This window comes from Callithrix jacchus, chromosome 4 (assembly GCF_049354715.1).
Source record: "Callithrix jacchus isolate 240 chromosome 4, calJac240_pri, whole genome shotgun sequence".
NCBI classification, from domain to species: domain Eukaryota; kingdom Metazoa; phylum Chordata; class Mammalia; order Primates; family Cebidae; genus Callithrix; species Callithrix jacchus.
Window position 1 is genome coordinate 166,953,066 of NC_133505.1, and position 23,903 is coordinate 166,976,968.

The 23,903-nt window shown below is 42.4% G+C and overlaps 1 protein-coding gene across 3 annotated transcripts in view; it reads left to right on the forward strand.

Annotated features, from left to right (window-relative positions):
* Window positions 1-21,298, forward strand: part of SLC22A1 (solute carrier family 22 member 1) — a 35,985-nt gene extending 14,687 nt beyond the window's left edge. Inside the window, exons 7-11 of one of the 3 annotated variants that reach the window (XM_003732769.6) lie at window positions 1,797-2,011; window positions 5,782-5,890; window positions 17,384-17,496; window positions 18,558-18,657; window positions 21,098-21,298. In XM_003732769.6, the coding sequence (XP_003732817.4) occupies window positions 1,797-2,011; window positions 5,782-5,890; window positions 17,384-17,496; window positions 18,558-18,657; window positions 21,098-21,164 (604 nt within the window). In that variant the 3' untranslated portion in view covers window positions 21,165-21,298. The remainder of the gene's footprint in view (window positions 1-1,796; window positions 2,012-5,781; window positions 5,891-17,383; window positions 17,497-18,557; window positions 18,658-21,097) is intronic. The other 2 variants (XM_078370420.1, XM_002747165.6) reach the window with 2 other exon arrangements.
* Window positions 21,299-23,903: the final 2,605 nt, after the last annotated feature.

The following is a 23,903-nucleotide window of genomic DNA, read 5'->3' on the forward strand; positions in this document are numbered from 1 at the left end:
TGTAGCCTTGTCCTTGGCACTAATTCAGTGTATAAATGTCAGCTGTTGCATGGGCATTTCTGCAGCATGTCTTACCCGCATTGCTGCAGGTGCCTTCTGGGTGGCCGGCTGGCTTCACCTGCACTCCTTGGTGTTCCACAAAGCAGGCAGAAGCATTCCTTAGAGCTCGGCGGGCCTTGTCTCTCCCTGTTTACCCTCCACTGGCTTCCTAATCACTAAGAATAAAGCCAGATACTTTTCTGTGGCACATAAGGACTCACACCACTGGCCCCAGACACCCTCTCCTACTGTCCTACTGGGTGTCGTGACTGAGACTTGGAGAGTCTATCCACCATGTCCTGGCTGTGTGACCTTCCAAAGGGCCTGAATCTTTCTGTGACGCAGTTTCCTCCTCAGTAATGGGAGTAGCGATAGTTCCTATCTCACAGACATGTTGGGAGGATTAGTGAGATTATACGTGTAGATGACATGGAGGGTACAGCAGATGTGGGAAATGTTCAGTGTCAATGTTCCTTTTTTTGTTAATACGCACATGCAATTCACGGGCTCTGCCCACAGGTGGCAGCCCGGCACATATGTTAACCGGCTTGTTAAGGGAACATCAAGGTTGTACGTCCCTTCCTAATCGGTAAATGACTGTTGTCTTTAACTGGCTAAATGGTACAGAGGCACTCAGGCTAATCGAAATGCACCGAGGTGCAGGCAAGCGCCTTCTTCTTGTTCTCTTGACCTTTGTCTAATCAGGAATAATTTAGGACTAGAAACGAAAGCGTCCCAATGCTTCTTTAGGTGAAATTTTCTCAAACAAGGCAATATACTTCTTAGAAACATCCATTTCATCTCGGTTTTGGAGCTGATAGGCGATTTGCATGCTGGGATGAGAGAGTAATTTCTTGTTCCCAAATCTCTTCTCACAATATAAATATGACAGTAGAAGCTTTCCAGCTTCCAAATGATATTTCCCCCCCAAAGTGACACATGAGCTGCTCTACATTTGGCTCAGGTGAGAGCGATTTAGCTAGGCCTCAGGTCTGTGTGCCATATTCTGTAATGTTGGTATATTTTCTCAAATATGGACTGAGGGGATGTGCAGTGGATGGAAGAGCATAGGTGAATCAAGGGTGCCCACCAAGGACAGCTCAGTGAGGGGCAGGGAACGCCATGGTGCAGTTGGAAAGACCTGGCCCAGGCCTGTTTGCTGTGCCCTGGGTCCTCCACCTTGGAAAGAGGATGGTGATGATGACTGAGTGCATGCTGTGTGCTGGGAACTATAAACTGGCATTTTTGTACACTAACTCAGCGCGTGCTCAAGGCAAACCGTTGTGGTAGGTACTATTACGATCCCATTTACAGGTGAGGGAACTGAGGCCCAGAGAGGTTAGTTAACTTCTTCAAGGTGACACAGCTCATAAAGCAGTCCGACACCTGAACCTGCTCCCTCACTTCCTGCCCTCTCCTGCCCACCTCCTCATAGGCCTGTTGGAGTGCCAGATGAGGTGACACACGTGCAGGGCTGGGTGCAGAACCAGACGTCTAAGTGCAGTGAACAGTAGCCATCACCACGTGCGATCTCTAGGAGACTTGGGGGCATGTCCTACAAGTCACACTCTCACATCCGTCATGAAGAAAATGTATCATCAAGGGCCCTTGTAGACACACTTTCTCATATTTACTCCCCTCTTCTCACGTTGCTCTAGGACATTCTAAACCAAGTGGCTCACACTCCTCTCCCGCTGGGAGGGGCTTCTTCATCAGTCTCTGACTCATGCCTTTGACTTGAAACCCCCCTGGCTCAGGTTCACCGGCTCTGTGCTCTATCAGGGACTCATCCTGCACATGGGCGCCACCAGCGCGAGTCTCTACCTGGATTTCCTTTACTCCACTCTGGTCGAATTCCCTGGGGCCTTCATCACCCTCGTCACCATTGACCGCGTGGGCCGTATCTACCCCTTAGCCATGTCAACTCTGTTGGCGGGGACAGCCTGCCTCGTCAAGATTTTTATCTCACCTGGTGAGTTGTCTGTTTTCACAATTTCCCAGGCAATGGAAGTGTGGGGAGAATATTGTAACTCTTTGATAAGCTTCTGGAATGAGAACAAAGATGTGGTGCTACCTTTGTCTATAATTTTTAAAATTTATTTTAAATTGAGGGGCCAGGCACAGTGGCTCACACCTATAATCCCAGCACTATGAGAGGCCGAGGTAGGTGGATCACCTGAGAGCAGGAGTTCAAGACCAGCTTGGCAAACATGGTGAAAACCTGTGTATACTAAAAATGCAAAAATTAGCTGGGCTTGGTGGCACGCGCCTGTAATCCCAGCTGCTTGGGAGACTGAGGCAGGAGTATGGCTTGAACTCAGGAGGGGGAGGTTGCAGTGAACTGAGATTGTGCCATTGCACTCTAGCCTGGGCGACAGAGATTTTGTCTCCCCCCCAAAAAACCAAAAACCAAAAAACAACAACAAAATTAAATTGAGGTTTAATATACATGCAATCAACAAACTATGAGTGTATGACTCCATAAGTTTTAAAAAATGTATACACCTGGATGACAGGATCCAGATAAAGATGGAGACCATTTCCACCTCCTGCGAAGCCTCCCTCATGCTCCTTCACAACAACCCCTGCCGCCCCTGCCAAGGTCATCACTACTCTGCCGTCACCACAGATGGTGTCTGTTCATGAGCTTCATACAGATGGAACCATACCAAATACACGATTTTTGTTGTTGTTGTTGTGTTTTGAGACAGGATCTTGCTCTGCTATTCAGGCTGGAGTGCAGCGGTGCAATCACAGCTCACTGTAACCTTGAACTCTTGGGCTCAAGGGATCCTCCCATCTCAGCCTCCTCAGTAGTAGCTGGGTCTAGAGGTGTAAGCCACTATGCCCATTTAATGTTTTTATTTTTTGTAGATATGGGGCCTTACTATGTTGCCCAAGCTGGTCTCAAGCTCCTGGGCTTAAGCAGTCCTCCCACCTCAGCCTCCCAAATCCTGGGATTACAGGCATGAGGCATTTGTCACTGCACCTGTGCGATCCACCCATGTTGTCCCATGAGAGTGTAGCTGGCACTTCAGAAAAAATGATTGTGTAGCATTCCATTGTGTGAATATGACACTCTGCATCCATTCTGCTGTTGGTTGTCACTTGCGTTGTTTCCAACATTTGCTACTCATTGGGACTACAGTCATCCTTGCACATATCTTTGGGTGGGCACATGCTCTTATTTCCCTTGGGTACAGGTCTGTGAGTGCACTTGCTGGGTCCCAGGGAGGCATATGTTTAGCTCTAGCAGACACTTCCAAACAGCTTTCCAAAGCAGTGAAGCCATTTTATACTCTTCCCAGGAACACATGGGAGTTCCAATCATTCCAGATCCTCCCAACGCTTGATGTGGCTCGTCTGTTTAAGTGTGGCCATTTCGGTGGATGTATACTTTAGCCTGTAATTCTTACAATCAAAGATAAGCCAAGCTACATTTAAACCTAAAGCAATGAACTTCAGTCAGTTTCAATTTGAGTACATAAATTGCCTTTCACATTCATTGCTTCTGGATACATTGTAAAATAAATACAAGGGCAGATTTGCTCTTTTCTCAGTTTTTATTGCTTGTGCTATGCACTTGTTGGTTTAGTGAGTCATTCTGGCAGGCTTTCGTGCAGGGTATTGTAGAGACTGTCCTGTGAAGTCTGTATGCCCAACAACCAGGCTGTGTAGATCAGGCTGGAAAGAAAAAGTGGTGGGGAAAGAAAGCTGTTTTCTTTTTTCCTCCTTTTGTGGAGAAAGAACAGAGAATGCAGGAAAAGGGGAAGCATGGATCTGAAATAGATTTTACCCTCTTTCTTCCCCACCTCTTGGTTTCTGGAATCCTGGGTAAGACATGATGGATGGGCAAACTTTTTAAAAGTTAACAGCATTGAGTGCCAAGAAGGAGGGTGACCGAGGGCTAAGTCCATTCAGTTGCCACCTGGACAGAGCCCAGGCATCGTCCCCTCCCTAGCCCTCTCCTCCCAGCTCTTGCCCTCCCCCCATCCCTCTGTCTTAGTCCTTATCACATTTTAGGACAGTCATTCATTTCTCCTGCAGGAAATATCTCCAGGCCTTCTGTGTGGCTGGCAGATATCTAGGTCCTAGGATCTCAACCATGAGCAAAGCAGAGAGTTCTTGCTCCATGGAGCTGACATTGCAGAGGGAAAAGAGAAGGATGTCAGTGCTTTCTACAATGGGCAAGGGAGGCCTAAATGAAGAGGGAACAGCCAAGTAAAAATCTGGGGAGAGTGTTCTGACATGTGCGAGGCCCTTGGGGTGAGAAGACTGTGGTACTGGAGGGACTGCTGAGGATCTGGGGACCAGGGTCAGGCGAGCATGTAGGGAGCAGTGGAGTGAGGTATGGAGTGAGCTGTGGACTTTATCCCAAGAGTGGTAGGAAACCACTGGTAGCTTTGAGCAAGGGTGGACTTGATCTGACTTTAGTCTTAACTGGATTGCTCTGGCTGCTGTAATGAGTGGCCCTGGTGGTACAGAGTGGAGACATGGTCAGTTCTCTGAGGGCAGGGATGCTGTGCACCTCTAGTCAAGCATCACCAGGCTAAAGACCTGTGAACCAGGACCTCCCTCGAGGCATCAGAGTGAACTCCTTGCCTTTTATCTTTTAGAAACTAGATGGGATGGCTGGGCATGGTGGCTCATGCTTGTAATCCCAGCACTTTGAGGCTGAGGCAGGTGGATCACCTGAGGTCAGGAGTTTGGGACCAGCCTGACCAATATGGTAAAACCCCGTCTCTACAAAAAACAAAAACAAACAAAAAGACTCTGGATGGGGTGTGGTCCTTAATGGAAGGCTCAGCTTGGCTTCTCCACCAGGGCTGAGAGCTGCAGGAGGCAGTGACTGTGTTGCACCCATGAGATGGGTGAGGGGCACTCTCGTTTGGAACCTCCTATTGGCTGAGTGAAATAAAACAAGACTTCCATAATAGCCAGTATCTGGGGACAAGAGTCAAGCTGACATCGTGGCTGTGACCCCAGAGGCCTTTATAGTGAGCTGTGTGTCACAGGGTCACTTACATTTCAGTGCTGGGGGTAACCCATGCAGAGCAGATGATGGTGGTTATTAAGGAGCTGAGGTTCTTTCCAATGAAGCCCAATTCTTTGATCAATCTCAATAGGGAGAGGGCTTTCTGGGCCTTCGGGTGGTCAAGAGCCCTATAGCAGCCTGCCAGGGTGAAACAAGGGTGCACTTCCCTAATTCTCAGCCTCTGAGACTTATGAAGGACATTTTGGTTAAAACTGTATTGGAAATGAACATTGGATTGAGGATTAGAAATATGTTTTGTTAATTCGAGAACTACTGTTAGGGGGATTATGTTTATTGAGTTCGTTCTGTGGTTCAGGAACTGAACTAGCAGTGGATGCTATCATATAATAAATGAAAAGCCAACTTCAAAATTCTGTGGTCATAGTGGACGTTTGACACACATCAGCTCTAAGTCTCATGACGATAAGCTGAGTGTCATTATTCCCATTTTACAACTCAGGAAACCAAGCTGAGATTCAAAAAGCTCCTTCTTTCCCCCACACAATGGAGTCTTCTTGTTATCATCAAATCCCCAAATTTCTTGAGACTCAGTTTACTTATCTCAAAATGAAAAAGTTGGATAAGACACCCTTCCAGGCTGCACCAGCTCTAACAGTCCAAGCATGACCCACCGTGGCCTATCACTAGTAGCCTGGGGAACAAAACCCCCATCCACCACCCACACCCTCTTTGTGCTTCCCTTCCAGATCTGCACTGGGTAAACATCATGATCATGTGTGTTGGCCGAATGGGAATCACCATTGCAATCCAAATGATCTGCCTGGTGAACGCTGAGCTGTACCCCACATTCATCAGGTGAGTGCATAAACAGGGATAGCCAGTGAAGCAGCTGTGAACCCACCAGCTTAGTGGGGAGCCAACATTTCCGAGATGCTTCCTCAAGATGTCCCCAAGCATTGCTCAGTTTGGACATTGAGTGGCATGGTCAATAAATCCCATTCAGAGAGATGGGGTTAAGCATCAAGAGAGGGTCAATCCATTATTATAGCTGAGAATGTGAAATGGGACCTTGTGAGCTGACGGATGGGGTCAAGGTTGTTCGGTACATACAGCAAGTACAAGAACAAAAGGCGGCTAGTGTAGAGAAGTGAGCACTGGATAGGGAGCTGGGAAACCTGTGTTGTAGCCCTGTCCTTGGCACTAATTCATGGTATAAATGTCAGCAAGTTCCATTGACACTTCTGGACATCTTCTTAACCAGCTGACATTTGTACGGGGACACACGAGTGTTTCCACACGCGAGATTCCATTCAGCACTTACATTTGTTCTTGGGTATGGTTATCCCATTTTATATATGTGGAAGCTGTGATTAGGAAGGGAAAGAGACCTTCCAGGGCTCAGACAGCTAGAAAGAAGCAGGGCTAGGGTAAGGATCACATCTTCCTGACCTGGAAACCTGTGGTTTTCCCATTATGACATGTTGCTGTTCTGCAAACTGAGGAACTTTTCAAAATTGTGGTAAAATATACGTAATATGAAATTTACCATCTTAACCCTTTTAAGTGTACAGTTCAGTAGTTAACACTACCTTCACTCGACCAAGCTCCAGAACTCTTCATCTTGCAAAACAGAAACTCTGTACCCTTTAAACAGTAACTCCCCATCCTCTTCACTCTCCAGCTCCTGACAAGCACCTGTTTACTTTCTGTTTCTATGAGTTTGGTTACTTTAAGAACCTCATATAAGTAGAATCATGTCTTTGTATGACTGGCTTGGATCACTTAGTGTAATGGCCTCAAGGTTCATGTATGTTGTAGCATGTGTCAAGATTTTCTTCTTTTTAAAGGCTGAGTAATATTCCATTATATGTATATTTACCACATTTTGTTTATCCATTCATCTGTCAATGGACACTTGAGATTCTCTACTTCTTGGCTATTGTGAATAATACTGCTATGAACATGGATGTACTAATATCTCTTCAAGACTTCTTTCAGTTCTTTGGGGTGGAATATCCATAAGTGGAATGACTGGATCATAATGTAATTCTATTTTTAGTTTTTAGAGGAACTGCCATACTTTTTTCCATAATGGCTGCATCATTTTACATTCCCACCAACAGTTCACAAGCGTTCCAGTTCCTCCACATCCTTGCCAACACTTGTAATTTTCTGTTTGTCTTTTTGATAGTAGCCACCCTAATGGGTTTGAAGTGTTATCTCATTGTGGTTTTGATTTCTCTGAGGATTAATTATGTTGATCATCTCTTCATGTGCTTGTTGGCTGTTTGTATATTTTCTCTGGTGAAATGTCTACTCAAGTTCTTTCCCCATTTTTGAACTGGGTTTGTTGTTGTTGAGTTGCAGGAATGCTTTACATATTCTGAGAATAACTCTATCAGACACATGATCTGCAGATATTTTATCCCGTTCCATAGGTTGTCTTTTCATTCTGTTGATTGTGACCTTTGATGCACAGAAGTTTTCAATTTTGACGTAGTCTAATTTATCTTTTACTTTATTTTTGTTGCCTTTTCTTTTGGTGCTGAAGAACTTATTTTTTAAAAAATCAAGTTTATTGAGATATAATTGACATAGAGTAAAATTCGCCATTTCTAACATGCAGTTTCATCAGTTTACATGCACACACACACACACACACAGACACACACACACTCACACACCACACACAGCCATCTGTATATAGTTATTTAGCCACTGCCACAATTAAAATAGAGACTATTTCTATCACTCCCAAAAGGTTCTTCACATCTCTCTGCAGTCAGTATCCTTTTCTTCTCTCCTCCAGACTCCACAGGTTTAGCTTTTCCACAATGAGCTGTAAATGAATAATAGGGCATGAAACAATACGGTGTTTGGCTTTCTCACTCAGCATGCTGACCCTCACCCAGTTGGTGCATGTATCAGTGTTTTGCTTGTTGCTGCTGCATAGTACTCCAGCATGTGAATGTCAGTGTGCCACGACTCATACACTGTTTAGCTGTTCACCGCTTGAGGGACATTTGGACTGCTTCAGAGTGATTCCGATGCAGATGCTGTAGACATTTGGGTATAGTCTTTGAGTGGATGCATGTTTTCATTTATGTTGGGTAAAAACTCAGGAATGGGATTGTTAGGTTATATGGTAAGTGTGTGCTCAACTCTATGAGAAACTGTCACACTGCCTTCTAAAGTGGCCGTGCATCTTGCGTTCCCACCAGCTGCGTTTGAGGAATCCTGTAGATCCTCGTTCTCATCAGTGTTTGGTGTTGTCAGCCTTTTTTTCTTTTCTTCTGTCTGAGTTGGAGTTTCACTCTTGTTGCTCAGGCAAGAGTGCAGTGGTGTGATCTTGGCTCACCGCAACCTCTGCCTCCTAGGTGCAAGTGATTCTCCTGACTCAGTCTCCTGAGCAGCTGCAACTACAGGCATGCGCCACTGTGCCTGGCTAATTTTTTGTATTTTTAGTAGAGATGGGGTTTCACCATGTTGGCCAGGCTAGTCTCGAACTCCTGACCTCAGATGATCCACCCACCTTGGCCTACCAAAGTGCTGGGATTACAGGCATGAGCCACTGCACCCAGCCTGGTGCTGTCAGCTTTCTAAAAGTCGTTTTGGGTGGTAATGGTATTATTGTAACTTTACTTTTCCTAATTGCTAGTACTGTTGAGTATCTTTGCCTGTACTTATTGCCTTCTGTATCTTAGAAGACTTAGTATTAAATGGAGATTATTTTAATGATAAAAGAAACCACTTTATTTAAAGTTTTTAAAAATTGTAATTTGGTAGACATTCTGTATGTTACCTTAAACTCTTTTTCCTCTGTATAAATTGTTTATTTTCTTTATGTCTTCTATGTCATCATACCAACAGTTTCTAAAAAATGCCCCAGCTCCCCAGTCTCATCTTATACCTGCACAGTGCTCTGAGCCCTTCAGTAAAGCCAGAAGACACCAGGATGGTCTTGATCGACTCTTTCCTGACTAATCCTTTATTAAGAGGCCATGTCTGAGACTCTCACTTATAAAACATTACTTGGACTGAGTACAGAGATGAAGGCAAATTAAAGAGAAAGCCTTCTATATTTGGCAGTTCTGAGCCCGGAGTCTAAAATAGCCGGGCCAAACAATTCCATTGTCATGGCCACCGGTCACAGGGGACTGACTCAAAACGTAAACCATGCAAGGTATTGAGTGCGTAGTTCTCTAGGGAAAAAGGCCGAGTAACCCATCCCCGAGGAACCCTTGACCGCTTGTGGAAAGCTGTGTGAAAAGCATTCTCACTCACTGGGGAGGGGAGGCTAGATGTTCAGAAAAAAGCTCTCAACTTGTTACGTACACACACGTGCACACACAGGTAAGGCAGTCATTCAAGTTCCAGTATTTCTAATCGATCAAATCAAATTTAAATTGCAGAAAAGGGATAATTTCTGTGACTTTATTGCTTTATAAGCAGTCCAAGTTTAGACAGTCTCTATGTAAACCATTTTGACCCTGCCTCTGTTCCAGGCAGCTTCAGAGTTCGACTGCTCTGCTCCCCCTAACTTTGTGCAGCACGTGTTGTAAGAAGATTCATTTGGCATTAATACCCACTGCCTCACTTCAAAAATGATCTTTCCACTTTTATCTCTTCACTGGCTTATGAGGTCCTTGAAAACACAAACCACATCATCCTTCTCTGTACCTCACAAAACCCTTCCATAGCCCCACTCACTACATGCTGTAGAATGACTCAACGAATGAAGTACCACAGACATCTAATTTTAAATAAGGGACCTAGTTCCCTACTTCTTCTAGCTTCTCTATACTTGCTTGCCATTTCTTTTTCCTTTTTTACAGTAATCTTTTGTTAATAGTAAAAATAACGGTTTCTTTTCTTGCACCTCTTGGAAATCACACAAAAGCTGTCAGAAAAGTGGGAGAAAATGCAAATGCGTTTGAAACTAAGATAACATGAGAAGACAATCTATAAGAGGAAGGGCTGCCCAGTGTGTGAGGTCTAAGGGGGTCTGAGAAGACTCCAGGAAGGGACACCTGTGACAGCAAATCATAGATGAGGCCACCAGCTTTCCAAGGGTCTGAGAAGACTCCAGGAAGGGACACCTGTGACAGCAAATCATAGACGAGGCCACCAGCTTTCCAAAGTAGACAGTGTGTCTTGAAGGGTGTGAGCCATGATCTCTTGTCTGGAGGAACAGAATGATGGGTGCATGGGCTGGAGGTGGAAGCTCCCTGCCCTGGATGTTGTGTGGCTGAAGGAGAAGCAGGGAGGGAGAGGCTGCCAAGGAAGACGTGCAGGAACTTTCAGACAGCAGTTACTGAGAGGCGTGTGGAGGAGACTAGTTCCACACCATCAGCCCCTGTAGATCAGGAATGAGTGAGCTAAAAGCACCTAATCACATATAACTCTGGTTAAAAAAAAAAAAAAGGATTTCTACTAGCCCAGAATATGGCCTGGCTGCTTTCCCACGAATCCTTCTAGAAATGGCTGAAAGACGAAGAAATCACAGTATGAAAAGATGAATAATCAACCAAAAAGTAACTCACTCAGGAGCTACACAAACATATCATGAGAAAAAGAGGAAAATGAGCAGAAAAAGCAAAAGTCAAATGAAAAATACTTACCAGAAAAATACCGTCACTAAGTAGATCAGAGTTCTAACCAAATACACTACCCAATGCAAAATACTGATAAATCAGTCATCTCTATAAAAATAAGTGTTTAAAGCAGAGATACAGTTCTTCCAAGACTATCTGTCAAGACAATAGAAGACACTGAAGCTGTCTTTTTTTTTGAGATAGAGTTTCGCTCTTGTTACCCAGGCTGGAGTGCAATGGCGCGATCTTGACTCACCGCAACCTCCACTTCCTGGGTTCAGGCAATTCTCCTGCCTCAGCCTCCTGAGTAGCTGGGATTACAGGCACGTGCCACTGTGCCCAGCTAATTTTTTGTATTTTTAGTAGAGACGGGGTTTCACCATGTTGACCAGGATGGTCTCGATCTCTTGACCTCGTGCTCCACTTGCCTTGGCCTCCCAAAGTGCTGGGATTACAGGCTTGAGCCACTGCGCCTGGCCCCTGAAGCTGTCTTAAGAAATAAAAAAGAAAAATTAAGAAGTGGAGAAATTTTCGCATTTGAGAAATGAAAACCAATTTATGCACAATGCAAAGAAGAATAAATAAAGTGAGGGAAAGACAAGACAGGACAAGGAGTTGCAAAGTAAAACAGAAATAAGAAATAAGCAGAGTTTAAGCTGGGCACAGTGGCTCGTACCTGTAATCCCAGCACTTTGGGAGGCTGAGACAGGTGGGTCATCTGAAGCCAGAAGTTTGAGATCAGCCTGGCCAACAGGGTGAAACCCTGTCTCTATTAACAAAAATTAGCTGGGCATGGTAGCGTGTGCCTATAGTCCCAGCTATTCAGGAGGCTGGGGTAGGAGGATCACTTGAACCCAGGAGGCAGATGTTGCAATGAGCCAAGATAGGGCCACTGCACTCCAGCCCGGGGCCACAGAGGGATATTTTGTCTTTTGAAAAAAAATAGAGTTTAAAAGGTTCTATGTATGCATATATGTATGTATGTATGTATATAGTCTGTAGCCCTTTTGGTAAGAAAAAAAAGAGAGAGAGATATATACACCCCCACTCACCCACACACAATCAATATACTTCAGGAATACATCTGAGAAAAAAGAATGCTTGAATCTATAAATTAAAGGGACACATGTAACAGGGAAAACTGACCCAGTGAACAATATTAGGACATATTTTTATTTGGTTGCTATACTTTAAAGACTGAGAAAGAGTCATCAAGTAGCCAGGCTGCAAGTTTGTCACCTACATAAGGAGAACAAGTTGATATCATTTGATGAAGACAGTCAATGCCTGTAATGATTGCAAGAAAATAAAGCGTAATTTTACCAATGACTTTTATTATTATTTTTGAGATGGAGTCTGTCACACACGCTGGAGTGCAGTGGCATGATCTTGGCTCACTACAACTTCTGTCTCCCTGGTTCAAGCCATTCTTCTGCCTCAGCCTCCCCAGTAGCTGGGATTACAGGTGCCCACCACTATGCCTGGCTAATTTTTGTATTTTACAAAATACAAAAGAGACGGGGTTGGTCAAGCTGGTCTTGAATTCCTGACCTTAAATGATCTGCCTGCCTCCGCCTCCCAAAGTGGTGGGATTACAGGTGTGAGCTACCATGCCTGAATCCAGTGAATTTTATTTAACCAAGCTCTCATTTCTATATAACAGCAATAGCCAAACATTTAAAATTATCTCAAAGAATATGATTCCTACGATCCTTTCCCAAAAAAAGCTGTTAGAAAAAAATTCAGTAAGTATAGTGACAAATGGAGTAATGTGTCAGAATGATTGGTAGTGATCATTGAATTTGATATTAAAATGAGTGCATTCTTGTCTACAAAACAGAATACAATATCACAAATATGACAATAAAGAAATGTTGTAACTAACAAAGATGGAAAAGGAACAGGAAAGAATGTTGGAGATGGTGTAATACACTGATTTCTTCAATACGCTTTTTTTGGTGGGGGGAAGCATATGATTAAAAACTGACAAGTTTAATTTGTTCAGCAGCAATATATTTTTAAAAACTGATAAGCAATATCTTAGGTATATTTTAAGATGATATAAAGGAAAACACTAAAAGTAATGATATAATCAATGAAATCAGGTCATGGAGGGATGGTGTGAGGAGGAAGTAGAACTATACTAATCTTGTGATTGTTCATAATGGAAAGTTAATACTGTCTGAAGGAATATGGCATTAATTATATTATATAAGGTTATACAGGTAATCACTTGAATCAAATACAGCCCTTCCTAATTACCAGGAAGAAATACACATAACCAACACATACTGAAAATGAAAGACACCAGAAGCAATAAAAAGCTGTGGTGTGAATAGAAGCTGGAATATGAATAGATGATAGCATTAATATGACAGAATTGACATGATGGAATTAAGACCAAACATTTCTGACATTTAAATAAATGAAAAGAGGCTTAAATCCTTTATTTGAAAAAAAAGATGAGTGCCTGACTTGATTATAAAGCAAAATCCAACGATATACTGCATATGTGAAGTACAACTGTTCCTCAGAAAAGCTGAGAAGGAAAGAATGCACAAAAGCATACTAGGGAAACATATAGCAAGAACCATATCTAATCAAAATTGAGTTTATGGGAAAAGGTACTAAATAAGATAAAGAGGGCCCTAAATGATGATAAAGAAGGAATCCACAATGATTTTGAAAGGGGATTTTATAAAATATTTAATAAATAGAAAATTCCAGTAACATTTAAATTGCTGTAAACCATAGAAAAAGGAGAAAAATTTCCAAGTTTAAAAAAATAAAATTAGCGTAATATTGGTATCAAAGAACAACAAAGATAAAGGAAACTACAGACAAATATTTATGAATGTTGTTTTAGAAATTCTAAACAATATATTATCAAATAGTGGAGAACATTAAAATAATTACTATACTATGTCTAAGATGAGTTACTCCAGGAGTGCAAAGATGGCTCAGTATTAGAAAATCTCACAGTATAAATCATGTTTATAAGTAAAAAGAGAAAATTATATTGTTATCTCCATAGATACTGAAAGGCATTCAATAAAATTTCCACCTCTCCATTTGTCTTAAAATTTTCTAAGAGATGATATAACCAAATACATCATCAAGATATAGGTCACAGAGGGAGGGATTGGGAAGGAAATATCAATATTTGAAATTTGTAATTAGTCATTGTAGAGAGTAATAAATTATGCAAATAATTTCAATAGAAGAAGCTTAAAATTAGTACTTTAGCCTGGGCGCGGTGGCTCACACCTGTAATCCCAGCACTTTTGGAGGCTGAGGCGGGTGGATCACAAGGTCAAGAAATCGAGACCATCCTGGTCAACATGGTGAAACCCCGTCTCTACTAAAAATACAAAAAATTAGCTGGGCATGGTGGCGCATGCCTGTAATCCCAGCTACTCGGGAGGCTGAGGCAGGAGAATTGCCTGAACCCAGGAGGTGGAGGTTGCAGTGAGCCGAGATCACACCATTGCACTCCAGCCTGGGTAACAAGAGTGAAACTCCATCTCAAAAAAAAAAAAAAAAAAAAAGTAGTACCCTAAAGGATAGAACTTCTCCTGATTTATTATTCCTAATTTAATCATGTCTTCAAAACAAAGCTCAACATTGTTTATAGGAATACAAAATTGAGCACGAACAAAGTGAAATTTACAATTTTTCACATCCAATCAAAAGTTACCAGACATACAAAGAAGTAGGAAAAGAGAACCTATTTTGAGGAGAAAAATAAATAAATTCAAACTGACCTAGAAATGGCATAGATGATAGAATTAGTAGACAAGAACACTAGAACAGTTGTGATACCTATATTCTCTATGTTTAAGACCTAGAGAAAAGATTGAACATGTTAAGTAGAGATTAGGAAAAAAAATGTTTTTAAGTCTCAAATTAAACTTCTAGAGACAAAAATACAATGTCTGCAATGAAAAATACATCACATGAGTTAACAGCAGATTAAACATTATGGAAGAAAAGATTAGTGAACTTGAAGATAGCAGTAGAAATTATCAAAAAGGAAAGAATCAGTGAGCTGTGAGGCAATTCAATGCATGTAATTGGAGTCTGTAGAAATGAGTAGAAGGGGTTAATAGAGAGAGAGAAATAATGTTTAAAACTTCTTCAAATTTGATAAAAACTTCAAATACATAGATATAAGAATCTCAATAAATACTAACCACAAAAAACATCAAGAAAGGCACATTATAAAACTCTTAAAAAGGCCAGCCTGGGCAATATGGTGAAACCTTATTTCTACAAAGTATACAAAAATTTGCTTGGTATGGTGGTATGTGTATGTAGTCTCAGTTACTCTGGAGGCTGAGGTAGGAGGCTCGCTTGAGCTGGGGAGGTGGATGAGCCAAGATCACGCCACTGCACTCCAGTCTGGGCAACAGAACAAGACCCTGTCTAAAAAAATAAAATAAAAAAAAAATTAAAAAAAAAGCAGAGAAAAAAGATATCACAAACAAGAACAAAGATAAGAATGACAGCAAATTTCTCATAGGAAATGATACAAACAAGAAGATGGCTGAGTAACATTTTTAAAGTGCTGAAAGAAAGAAAGAGAAATTGCCAATCTAAAATTCTTGACCCAGCAAAAGTACTTCCAGAAAAGAATGGAAAATAAAGACTTTTTCAAACATACACAGTCTGAAAGAATTCATCCCCAGCAGACCTACACTACAGGAAACATTAGCCTTGAACGCCTTTCAGAAAAAAGGAAAACAGCATCAGATGGGAACTACATCCACACAAAAATGAAGAGCACTGAAAATGATAACTACCAAGGTAGATGGAAATATTTATTTTTTCTGGTTATTTACTTGAAAAGACAATGAACTGTTTAAAGCAGGGAATGGCAAACTTTTCCTGTTTAGAGCTGGATAGCCAATGTTTTAGGCGTTGTGGATCACATGTGGTCTCTGTTGTGTATTATTCTTTCTTAAAAAGAAACCTTTTAATCATGAAAAACTAATTTTTTACTCCAAAGCTAAAAATGCTATCCTTATAGGCCTGTGGGCGATAGTTTTCCAGTGAAAGCAATAATCACAATGTGTTGTGCAAAGGCTGGAGGGAAGAAATACAAGTGTACTCTTGTAAGGTTGACATATAATCAATGAATGTTACAATATTACTTGAAGGTACGATGATCAAAGAGTTAGGTTTAATGTAAACCTAAATCAAAAATTAAAAAACAAAATAATTATAGCTATTAAGCCACAGAGAAGATAAAGTGAAATCATTTAAAATAATTTATGAGAAGGCAGAAAAAGAAAGTAAGGGTTACAAAGGACAAACAGAACAAAAAGAAAACAAATAGCAAGATGATAGATTTAAACTCAATTGTATCAGTAATCACAAGAAATATAAATGATCTAGACACTCCAGTTAAAAGGCAGAGATTGTCAGATTGGACAAAAAGTGAAATCCAACTAGAACATGCTGCCTATAAGAAACTCACTTTAAATAACTAAGGGAGAAAGATAGTTTAAAAGTGAAAAGATGGAGAAGAATACTTTATGCTAATACTAATCAAAAGAAAGCTGGAGAGGCTATAGTAATATCAGATAGTGTAGATTTCAGAGCAAAGAACACTACCAGAGATAAGAGGGTCATTTCAAGTAGACAGTTTCTCTACATGTTTCTCCACTAGCTTTCTTTGGCCTTGATGCCTCAATACCTTCTGTCCACCCTTCCCTATCTTTCCATGCATGGGGGTGGGGGGTTCCCTAGTGGAGACTCTTTTCCTCCCATATCTTAACACCTGCTCTGAGCATCCCCAGCAACCCCATCAGGTGGAAAAAGCAACTAGTCACAATGTAAATCTCATTTCCCTAAGAAAATGCTTGTGTTAGCACAGACCAAAGCTTGCAGCCACAGGGAAGGAGCTCTAAGAATTTCAGTGATTAGTCTTATCTTTCTCAACAACTACACATTCAGCACCAGAGAATCCTCGTCAAAACTGCAGATCCCCCATGGTGCTAGAAGCTAGAATCCATGTTTTTCTTGGGAAGATCTATTTAAGGCCTGTTACCCTGTGCAACAAATCTCTGGGTCACATGCATAAGGAACCACATTCATTGACCCTTAACCAATGAATGCCAGTGGCGGATCCCTCATTCTGATGAGGTCTCCTGTCTTCCCCATGTGTCTCCTCTAAGGGTCACTTGCTGGTTATTGATGGTTAGTGATGGCTTGGTTAGTTAGTCCGTGGTATAAATCAGCCAGGATTTCCCTCCTGGCTTGACCCCACTCCCAGGGTCTTAGGGCTTGGATGGGCCCAAATCCCGCTAGACTCAGTCACTCCCAGACACTGCTTTCCTCACAGGTGATGACAGATCATGGAGCTAGGAGAGGAGCGAGGTGAAATTGAAATTTAGAGCAGGGGGCACGAGTTCTTTTTATCTTTGTAAGGCTCATAGCAAGTCTTCAGGAATTACACACCTAAGAGCTAAATATTTGAATGGATAGTTACAAAGAGGTAGGCTCTCTTCCACTGCATGGGCAATGGATGGCTCATACCCACTTTCAGTTTAGCCTGGTAACTCCTCTCAACACCCTCTGGGCTGGTCCTCATGGCTCCTCCTGAACCCTGCAGTTTGCTTCTGAGGTACTAAGCACTGGACACCCACAGCAAGCTGCAGGTACTGGTATTGTGTTTGTTTTAGCAGCAGGTTAACATTTGGAAAAGTGAATCACAGAATTATCATACTCTTTGTCCTCTGTATTTTATCAGGAACCTTGCAGTGATGGTGTGTTCCTCTGTGTGTGACATAGGTGGGATACTCACCCCCTTCATAGTCTTCAGACTGACGGCAGTTTGGGAAGACTTGCCCCTCATTTTATTTGGTAAGACTTTGTGAAGCATATATTATTCCTTCTTTTCCAGCTTGGCAGTAGGCTCAGCATGGATGTGACTGAGTGTGAGTACTTGGTCATATTTGTTGAGTGAAGGGAATGATAGCTCTCAATGAGTTTACTGAAGGCTAGGATGGTGCATGCTCTTGGGGTGTCTCCTGGCTTATTCCATCTTGCTTCATAGGAAAGATAAGAAGCCATTCCTAGAAGGTGCGTCAGAGATTTCTATCCTCTGGCTCTGGACCCCAGTCATTCATACTATAGGACAGAATCTGAGAGACCTTTTGACACAGTCTCCTGATAAATCTGATCACCAATTCTTACATATTTAACTCATAATTGCAAGTCTTGAAGGTGCTGAATTGTTACCTCTCTCCTATATCTAGAGCTTAACAACTGAGAACACTCACGAGGAGCTGAGTGGGAATCAAAGTTCTGTATCAGCTTTCTTCCTGATACAGTTGGATGTTAGAAGGGAGAGGGGACTCCTACTTCTCTCTCTGAACCCGGGCCAGGAAACTTCCAAGACCTTGCTTACCCACTTCATAGAAGGCAAAAATGGTTGGTTGGTTGCAGAAACTTGCTATGCCTGGGCACCAGGTGAATACAAAAAGAGGGGTGGAGGAAGAGATAGGGAAAGGGAGACAGGAAGAAGGAGGGAGAAAGGGAAGTAGAAGGTGAGGGAAAAAAAGAGGGAGAGAGTGATGGGAGGGGTCCACCCTGCCCACATGTAGAATACAGACTGTGCTCTATAGCTAATTATATGTGTATATGTGCCCCAATCAACAAATCCCCTAATACTTAAACATCAGTTACTGTGGAACTTTGTACTTCTATAGAAGTAAAGCGAAGGCGATGTTTCCTTTACTTTTACATTTCACCTGCTATCCTATTGTTTTAATTTTCTTTTATAAATGTTCCTTACTTAAAAAAAAAGATAGTATCTCTCCCATCTGTGTTGTCTCTTCCTCTCTCTGGCTGGCTGTGATGATTTCTGTGAATGGCATTGGCTGTGCTCTAATGGCTCTGTTTGCAATGTGTTTCCTTTGAAGCGGTGCTGGGCCTGCTCGCTGCAGGTATGACGCTACTTCTTCCGGAGACCAAGGGGGTCGCTTTGCCAGAGACCATGAAGGACGCCGAGAACCTTGGGAGGTGAAGCCCGTGGTGCCCAGGACTCTGAGGCCCATGAGTCTGACACACCCTCCAAAAGGGGTCTAATTTCACTCCACATTCTCCATTTCCTCTATCTTAAAGGTTTAGGAGAGCTTTACAGATATTTGCGTGTCTTTTTATTACTCCCAGAACTGCTATGAGGGGGGAAAAAAACACGACAGCCACTGACTTTATGTAAGGAAATAATGAAGAGCGCGAATTGACAGTTACCTGTTCTCAACTGCATGGAAGCGAATGACTTGTTTGTGATGTTGGCTGTGGTGCACCAAGATCCCTAGCTCACCTGGGAGTTCACGACTCTGAGTGGGGAACATTTTAAAATCAGTCTCTGTCCTCTGAGCAGTTGTCTCAGATTCTTTAGTGACTTTCTTCACAAAATTCTTTTGACAGAGAGCAAGATTTGCTGGAATTTCCTTTTCTAGTCTTAGAGCAATAAAAAAGGAAAGGAAGGAACAGTGCTTGAGGAGGTGATCTCTCTCCGGATCCCTTACAGGCTCAGTTCTCCGGATTCCACAGCAAGGATGCCTGTGTCCTTGTGAATAGAAAGGAAAGTCTATGCCATCCCAAGGATCTAGATTTGAACCTAGGTCACCTGACTCAGCAGCTTGTGACTTCAGGAATGTCATTGAACCCTATGGTTCATTTAATTTCCATGCCTGCAAAATAGGCACAATAACACTTAGTTTACGGAGTTTCTATGAAGAGCCAATAAGATTAAGTAGGTAACAGTGACTAATCCATTGCCTGGCATGTAGCAGGTGTTCCACAGAGCTCAGATTTTCTCCATTCTTCTTGCAAACTATACGATTTCCCCAGTGATCCTCAAAACTGAGTGTGCAGAAGCAGCACAATGGAACTTGCTAAAATGCTAAATTCCTTGGCCTTCTTGGTTTTTGACTTAGAATGTGAGCCATGCAACTCAGGAATCTGTTTTAATAATCCCTGCCAACAATGCCCATGCAGATAGGCACTCTGTACACCTCACTTGGAGAAATTCTAGATTTCTCCATAGTGATAAAGGTGAAACACTTATTTTAACAGTAAATACATTTTCTAGTTTCTGATGATTTCCTTCTTTTTGATCCCAAATGTTGTGTTATCTGATTTAAAAATATTTCATTCTACTTTTTTACAGGCACCTTTTTTTTTTTTTTTCTTTGAGAAGGAGTTTTACTCTTGTTGCCCAGGCTGGAGTGCAATGGTGCAATCTCAGCTCAACACAACCTCCACCTCCTGGGTTCAAGTGATTCTCCTGCCTCAGCCTCCTGAATAGCTGGGATTACAGGCATGTGCCATCACGTCACGGGGTTTCTCCATGTTGGCCAGGCTGGTCTTGAACTCCTGACTTCAGGTGATCTGCCTGCCTCAGCCTCCCAAAGTGCTGGGATTACAGGTGTGAGACACCACGCCCTGCCTGGTCGTCTTCTATGATGTTTTGTTTAATCCCTTCACTACCTCATCCTAACCATTCCCACCCTGCCAGGGGAGGCAGGTACTGTTGCCCAGAACCCTGCACCCCCTGTGCATCCTGGGTTCTTGGCAATACTCTTCACACTTCCTAATATTGGTTTATTTCATTGTCTGTCTTCTCTACTATACTATACCAATTCCATATATAGGAGCCATAGTCTATGGCCAGAGTGATCATGTTGATTACTCCTCTTCCCCTCTTGCAAAGGGAAAATATCAGGAATGGAAGTGACTGTAACCCTAGCTCGGCTTCATGGGGTGCTTACTGTGTGTGTGTCCACCTCCCTGAAAGCTCCATGTGCATTTTCACTGAATCCTCCCAAAACATTAGGAGGCAGCTTCCATGGTTATCAGACCCATTCCACAGACGAAGGAGATAATGACCTGTATCCCAAAAGTCACCAGATTCCAAATGGGATGCTTCTTCCAGTTAAGTGACTGGGTTAGGCAACAACATGATCCACCTTCTACTTCACGGGTTGGCTGTCTCTTCCTGGAAAGGGCCAGGTTGTAAATATTTCAGGCTTTAGGGTCCTGTGGTCTCTCTTGCCACCACTCAGCTCTGCCCCTGCATTGGAGAAGCAGCTATAGACAATGCTTGAAGGAATGGTTGTGTCTGGCTTCCAGTAAAATGCTGTTTATGGATGTTGAAATTTGAATTTCATGTAGTTTTTTAAGTGCCATGAAATGTTTTCATTTTTTCCAACATTTAAAACGTAAAAAAACCATTCGTAGCTCACAGGTGGTACAAAAACAGGCAATAAGCCTGGTCGGGGCCACGGGCTGTAGTTTGCTAAGCCCTTTCCTTCTTTGCTGTTTGCTGTCCTTATTTTTTATTTGTCTTGACACTTATTCATTTCTGTGTACAACTTTGTAACAGTTTCCTCATGAACCTACCAATGGCTTATGTATTTATTTTAACTTCAACTTTTATTTTTCGTTGTTACAGAAAAGTGAAGCCCAAAGAAAATATGATTTGCCTTGAAGTCCAAACATCAGAACCCTTGTGCACCTGAGAGAGATGCTGTGTGGGGGATGGAGTGTTGGAGGGATGAAGACGGAGTTATCCTCTGCAGAAACTCTCAGATGCCTTCACTTCTCTGTATTCTTTCTCATACTTGCCTACCCCCAAATTAATATCAGTCTTAAAGAATGTTTTGCGTGGGCTTTCTTATTTTGCTTTCTTTCTTTTAAGTTATCCGAAGCCCTGGCTATCTTCACCTGTGCATTCGTTCTGGGGAAAGCTGTTGGTGCTATTGGTACCAAATACTTAATTATCTAAAGGCTTTTGAAGATCAGTAGAATTTAAATATTGCTATAGAAGAGGCCTGTGTAACTGGATTCCTAGAATAAGTATTCTGGAAAAAATTTTTTAGAAAGATAATTGGTTTGATTCACTCTCTGAAAGAAAGTGTCTTTGAATTTGTAGGTATCTATGTTGGTGAAAGTCTTTCAACATGTAGATTGCTTGGAGAGTACCATTGACCTTCCATATCTGTGGGTTCTGTATCTGTGGATTCAACCCACTGCAGATTGAATATATTTGGGTAGCTGGGGTTGGTGGCTCATGCCTTTGATCCCAACACTTTGGGAGGCTGAGGCAGAAGGATCACTTGAGCCTAGGAGTTTGTGACCAGCCTGGACAATAGTGAGAACCTGTGTCTACAAAAAATAGAAAATATTCAGCTGGACATGGTGGCACATACCTGTAGTCCCAGCTATTAGGGAGGAAAAGGTAGGAAGCTCACTTGAGCCCAGGAATTCAAGGCTGCAGTGTGCCATAATTATGCTGTTGCATTCCAGCCTGGGCTGTTGCATTTTTTGAGAAAAGGTGAATGAGACCCTTTCTCAGAAAAAAAAAAAAAAAGAAAGAAAGAAAAAGAAAAGAAAATATTTGTGGAAAAAAGATGGTTGCATCTGTGTGTACAGACTTTTTTTGTCATTATTCCCTAAACAATACTGTATAGCAACTATTTGTGTAGCATTTACATTATATTAGGTATTATAGTTAATCTAGAGATGATTTAAAGTATACGGGAGGATGTGTGTTCGTTATATGCAGAAGTGACGTCATTTTATATCAAGAACTTGAACATTCTCAGATTTTGGTGTCCATGGGGGTCCTGGAACCAATCCCCATGGATACCGAGGGGCAACTGTCCTGGTTTTTAGTATGGTGACTCTGCCAGCAAACCATGTCTTTGTGACATTTACAGACACATGATAGACTAAAACATGCTCCTCATTTAAACACCAGAAGCACTACGGCCATTTTAGGGAAGATGTTTCTGCCCTCTGGTCTCAGGAACATTTTATGCTATTTCACTCTTGGTTTTGGTTCTCCTTGGTGCTTCTAGAAGGTAAACTCCTGTGCCAACCATGAGATATCACGGTAAATATATCAGAGACAGTTCACTTCACAAGGAGTTATGTGCTTCCTGAATCCTACAACATGATCTTGTTCCTGAAGGACACAAAAACTTTATTTTAAGATTTCTTTACCTGTCAGACAAATCACAATGATAACAACAGCCAGTCTTCAGGGTATATCAGGAAAAAGCTTTTAATTGAAGGCGCGGTGAAATACACGCGGTTGAATTATACAAGAACATGTACATGGAAACTATGGACTCATCCAGCTGAGGTCAGTGATGGCCGCAAAGACTTGAGGTCGTGGAAGTGGGTCCCCAACCGCACTTCGGTTGTCCTTTGAGACTAGACATTCCTACTTGGAAAGTCCAATCTTTGTCCTTGGCAAAAAAAAAAAAAAAAAAAAAGAAAAGAAAAGAAAAAACAGATTCTCAATAGTGGAGTGAAGCTAGCACTTCATTTCAGTGTTGGAAGCAAAGCCCTTGTCCTATATCTTATACTTTATGATGATAATTATCCCACCATTTACCGGTAACCAATATGTAAATTGTAGGCTTTGAATGATGTTTTTCAAGTGTGTATTAAAAATGTCCTCGCTAATCTTTCTTAGAATCCTCTTGGGAAAACTTCTGAGGAAGACCTTAAAAAGGAGGTTACCATTAAAAACAGGGACACTCCATGGCCAAGCTTCCCTACAGCTCTGTAGACATGTGTGAACAGATCAGCACCTGTGCTGTTCTTACAGGATAAACAGCGGCATTGGTGTGGGTCACAGTGAGGTTTGTCTGACCATTAGGGAAGTGGATCTGGGAGCATGGCAGGTTCCCCGCAGGTGTGTCTGCTTATGCTCTCCCAAGGTGGGGAGAGAGCTATTCCCATTATAGAGTGGTTTAAAAATGGAGCCCAGTAGAAACAGAGTGTACTTCATTGTTGCCTGATTCATCATGAAGGCGACACTGGGGACCCTTCCCTCCCTGCCTTCCTCATGTTGCTGTGATAGAGCCAAAGTCTATCTTGATAAAATGAGGGGTGGTGAAAGGCGTCTGGCAGTGTGAAGGCACCAATAGGTGGGTGGGGGGCCAGATGGCTTTTAAATACTTGGAAAGGCTGGTAACTGTGACTTGGGCATCAGTAAACACACAAAGCTCCTGGTCAGGGCTTTGCTGTGAGATACCCAGGCCCCTCCTTCAGGGGCAGTGCTGTGGAGTCACCTGACATTCGACAAGTGTCAGGTGCCGAGCACCAGGGGATGCCTCAGTCCTCCTGGACTGATAAGAGAGCCCGAAGACAGCCACAGCAATGAATCATGCAGGAATTCCCATAGCAGTGGGGGGCACTTGGGTGGTGCTGTGAATATCAGGGAAGCACAGCTGACCCTATGTGTG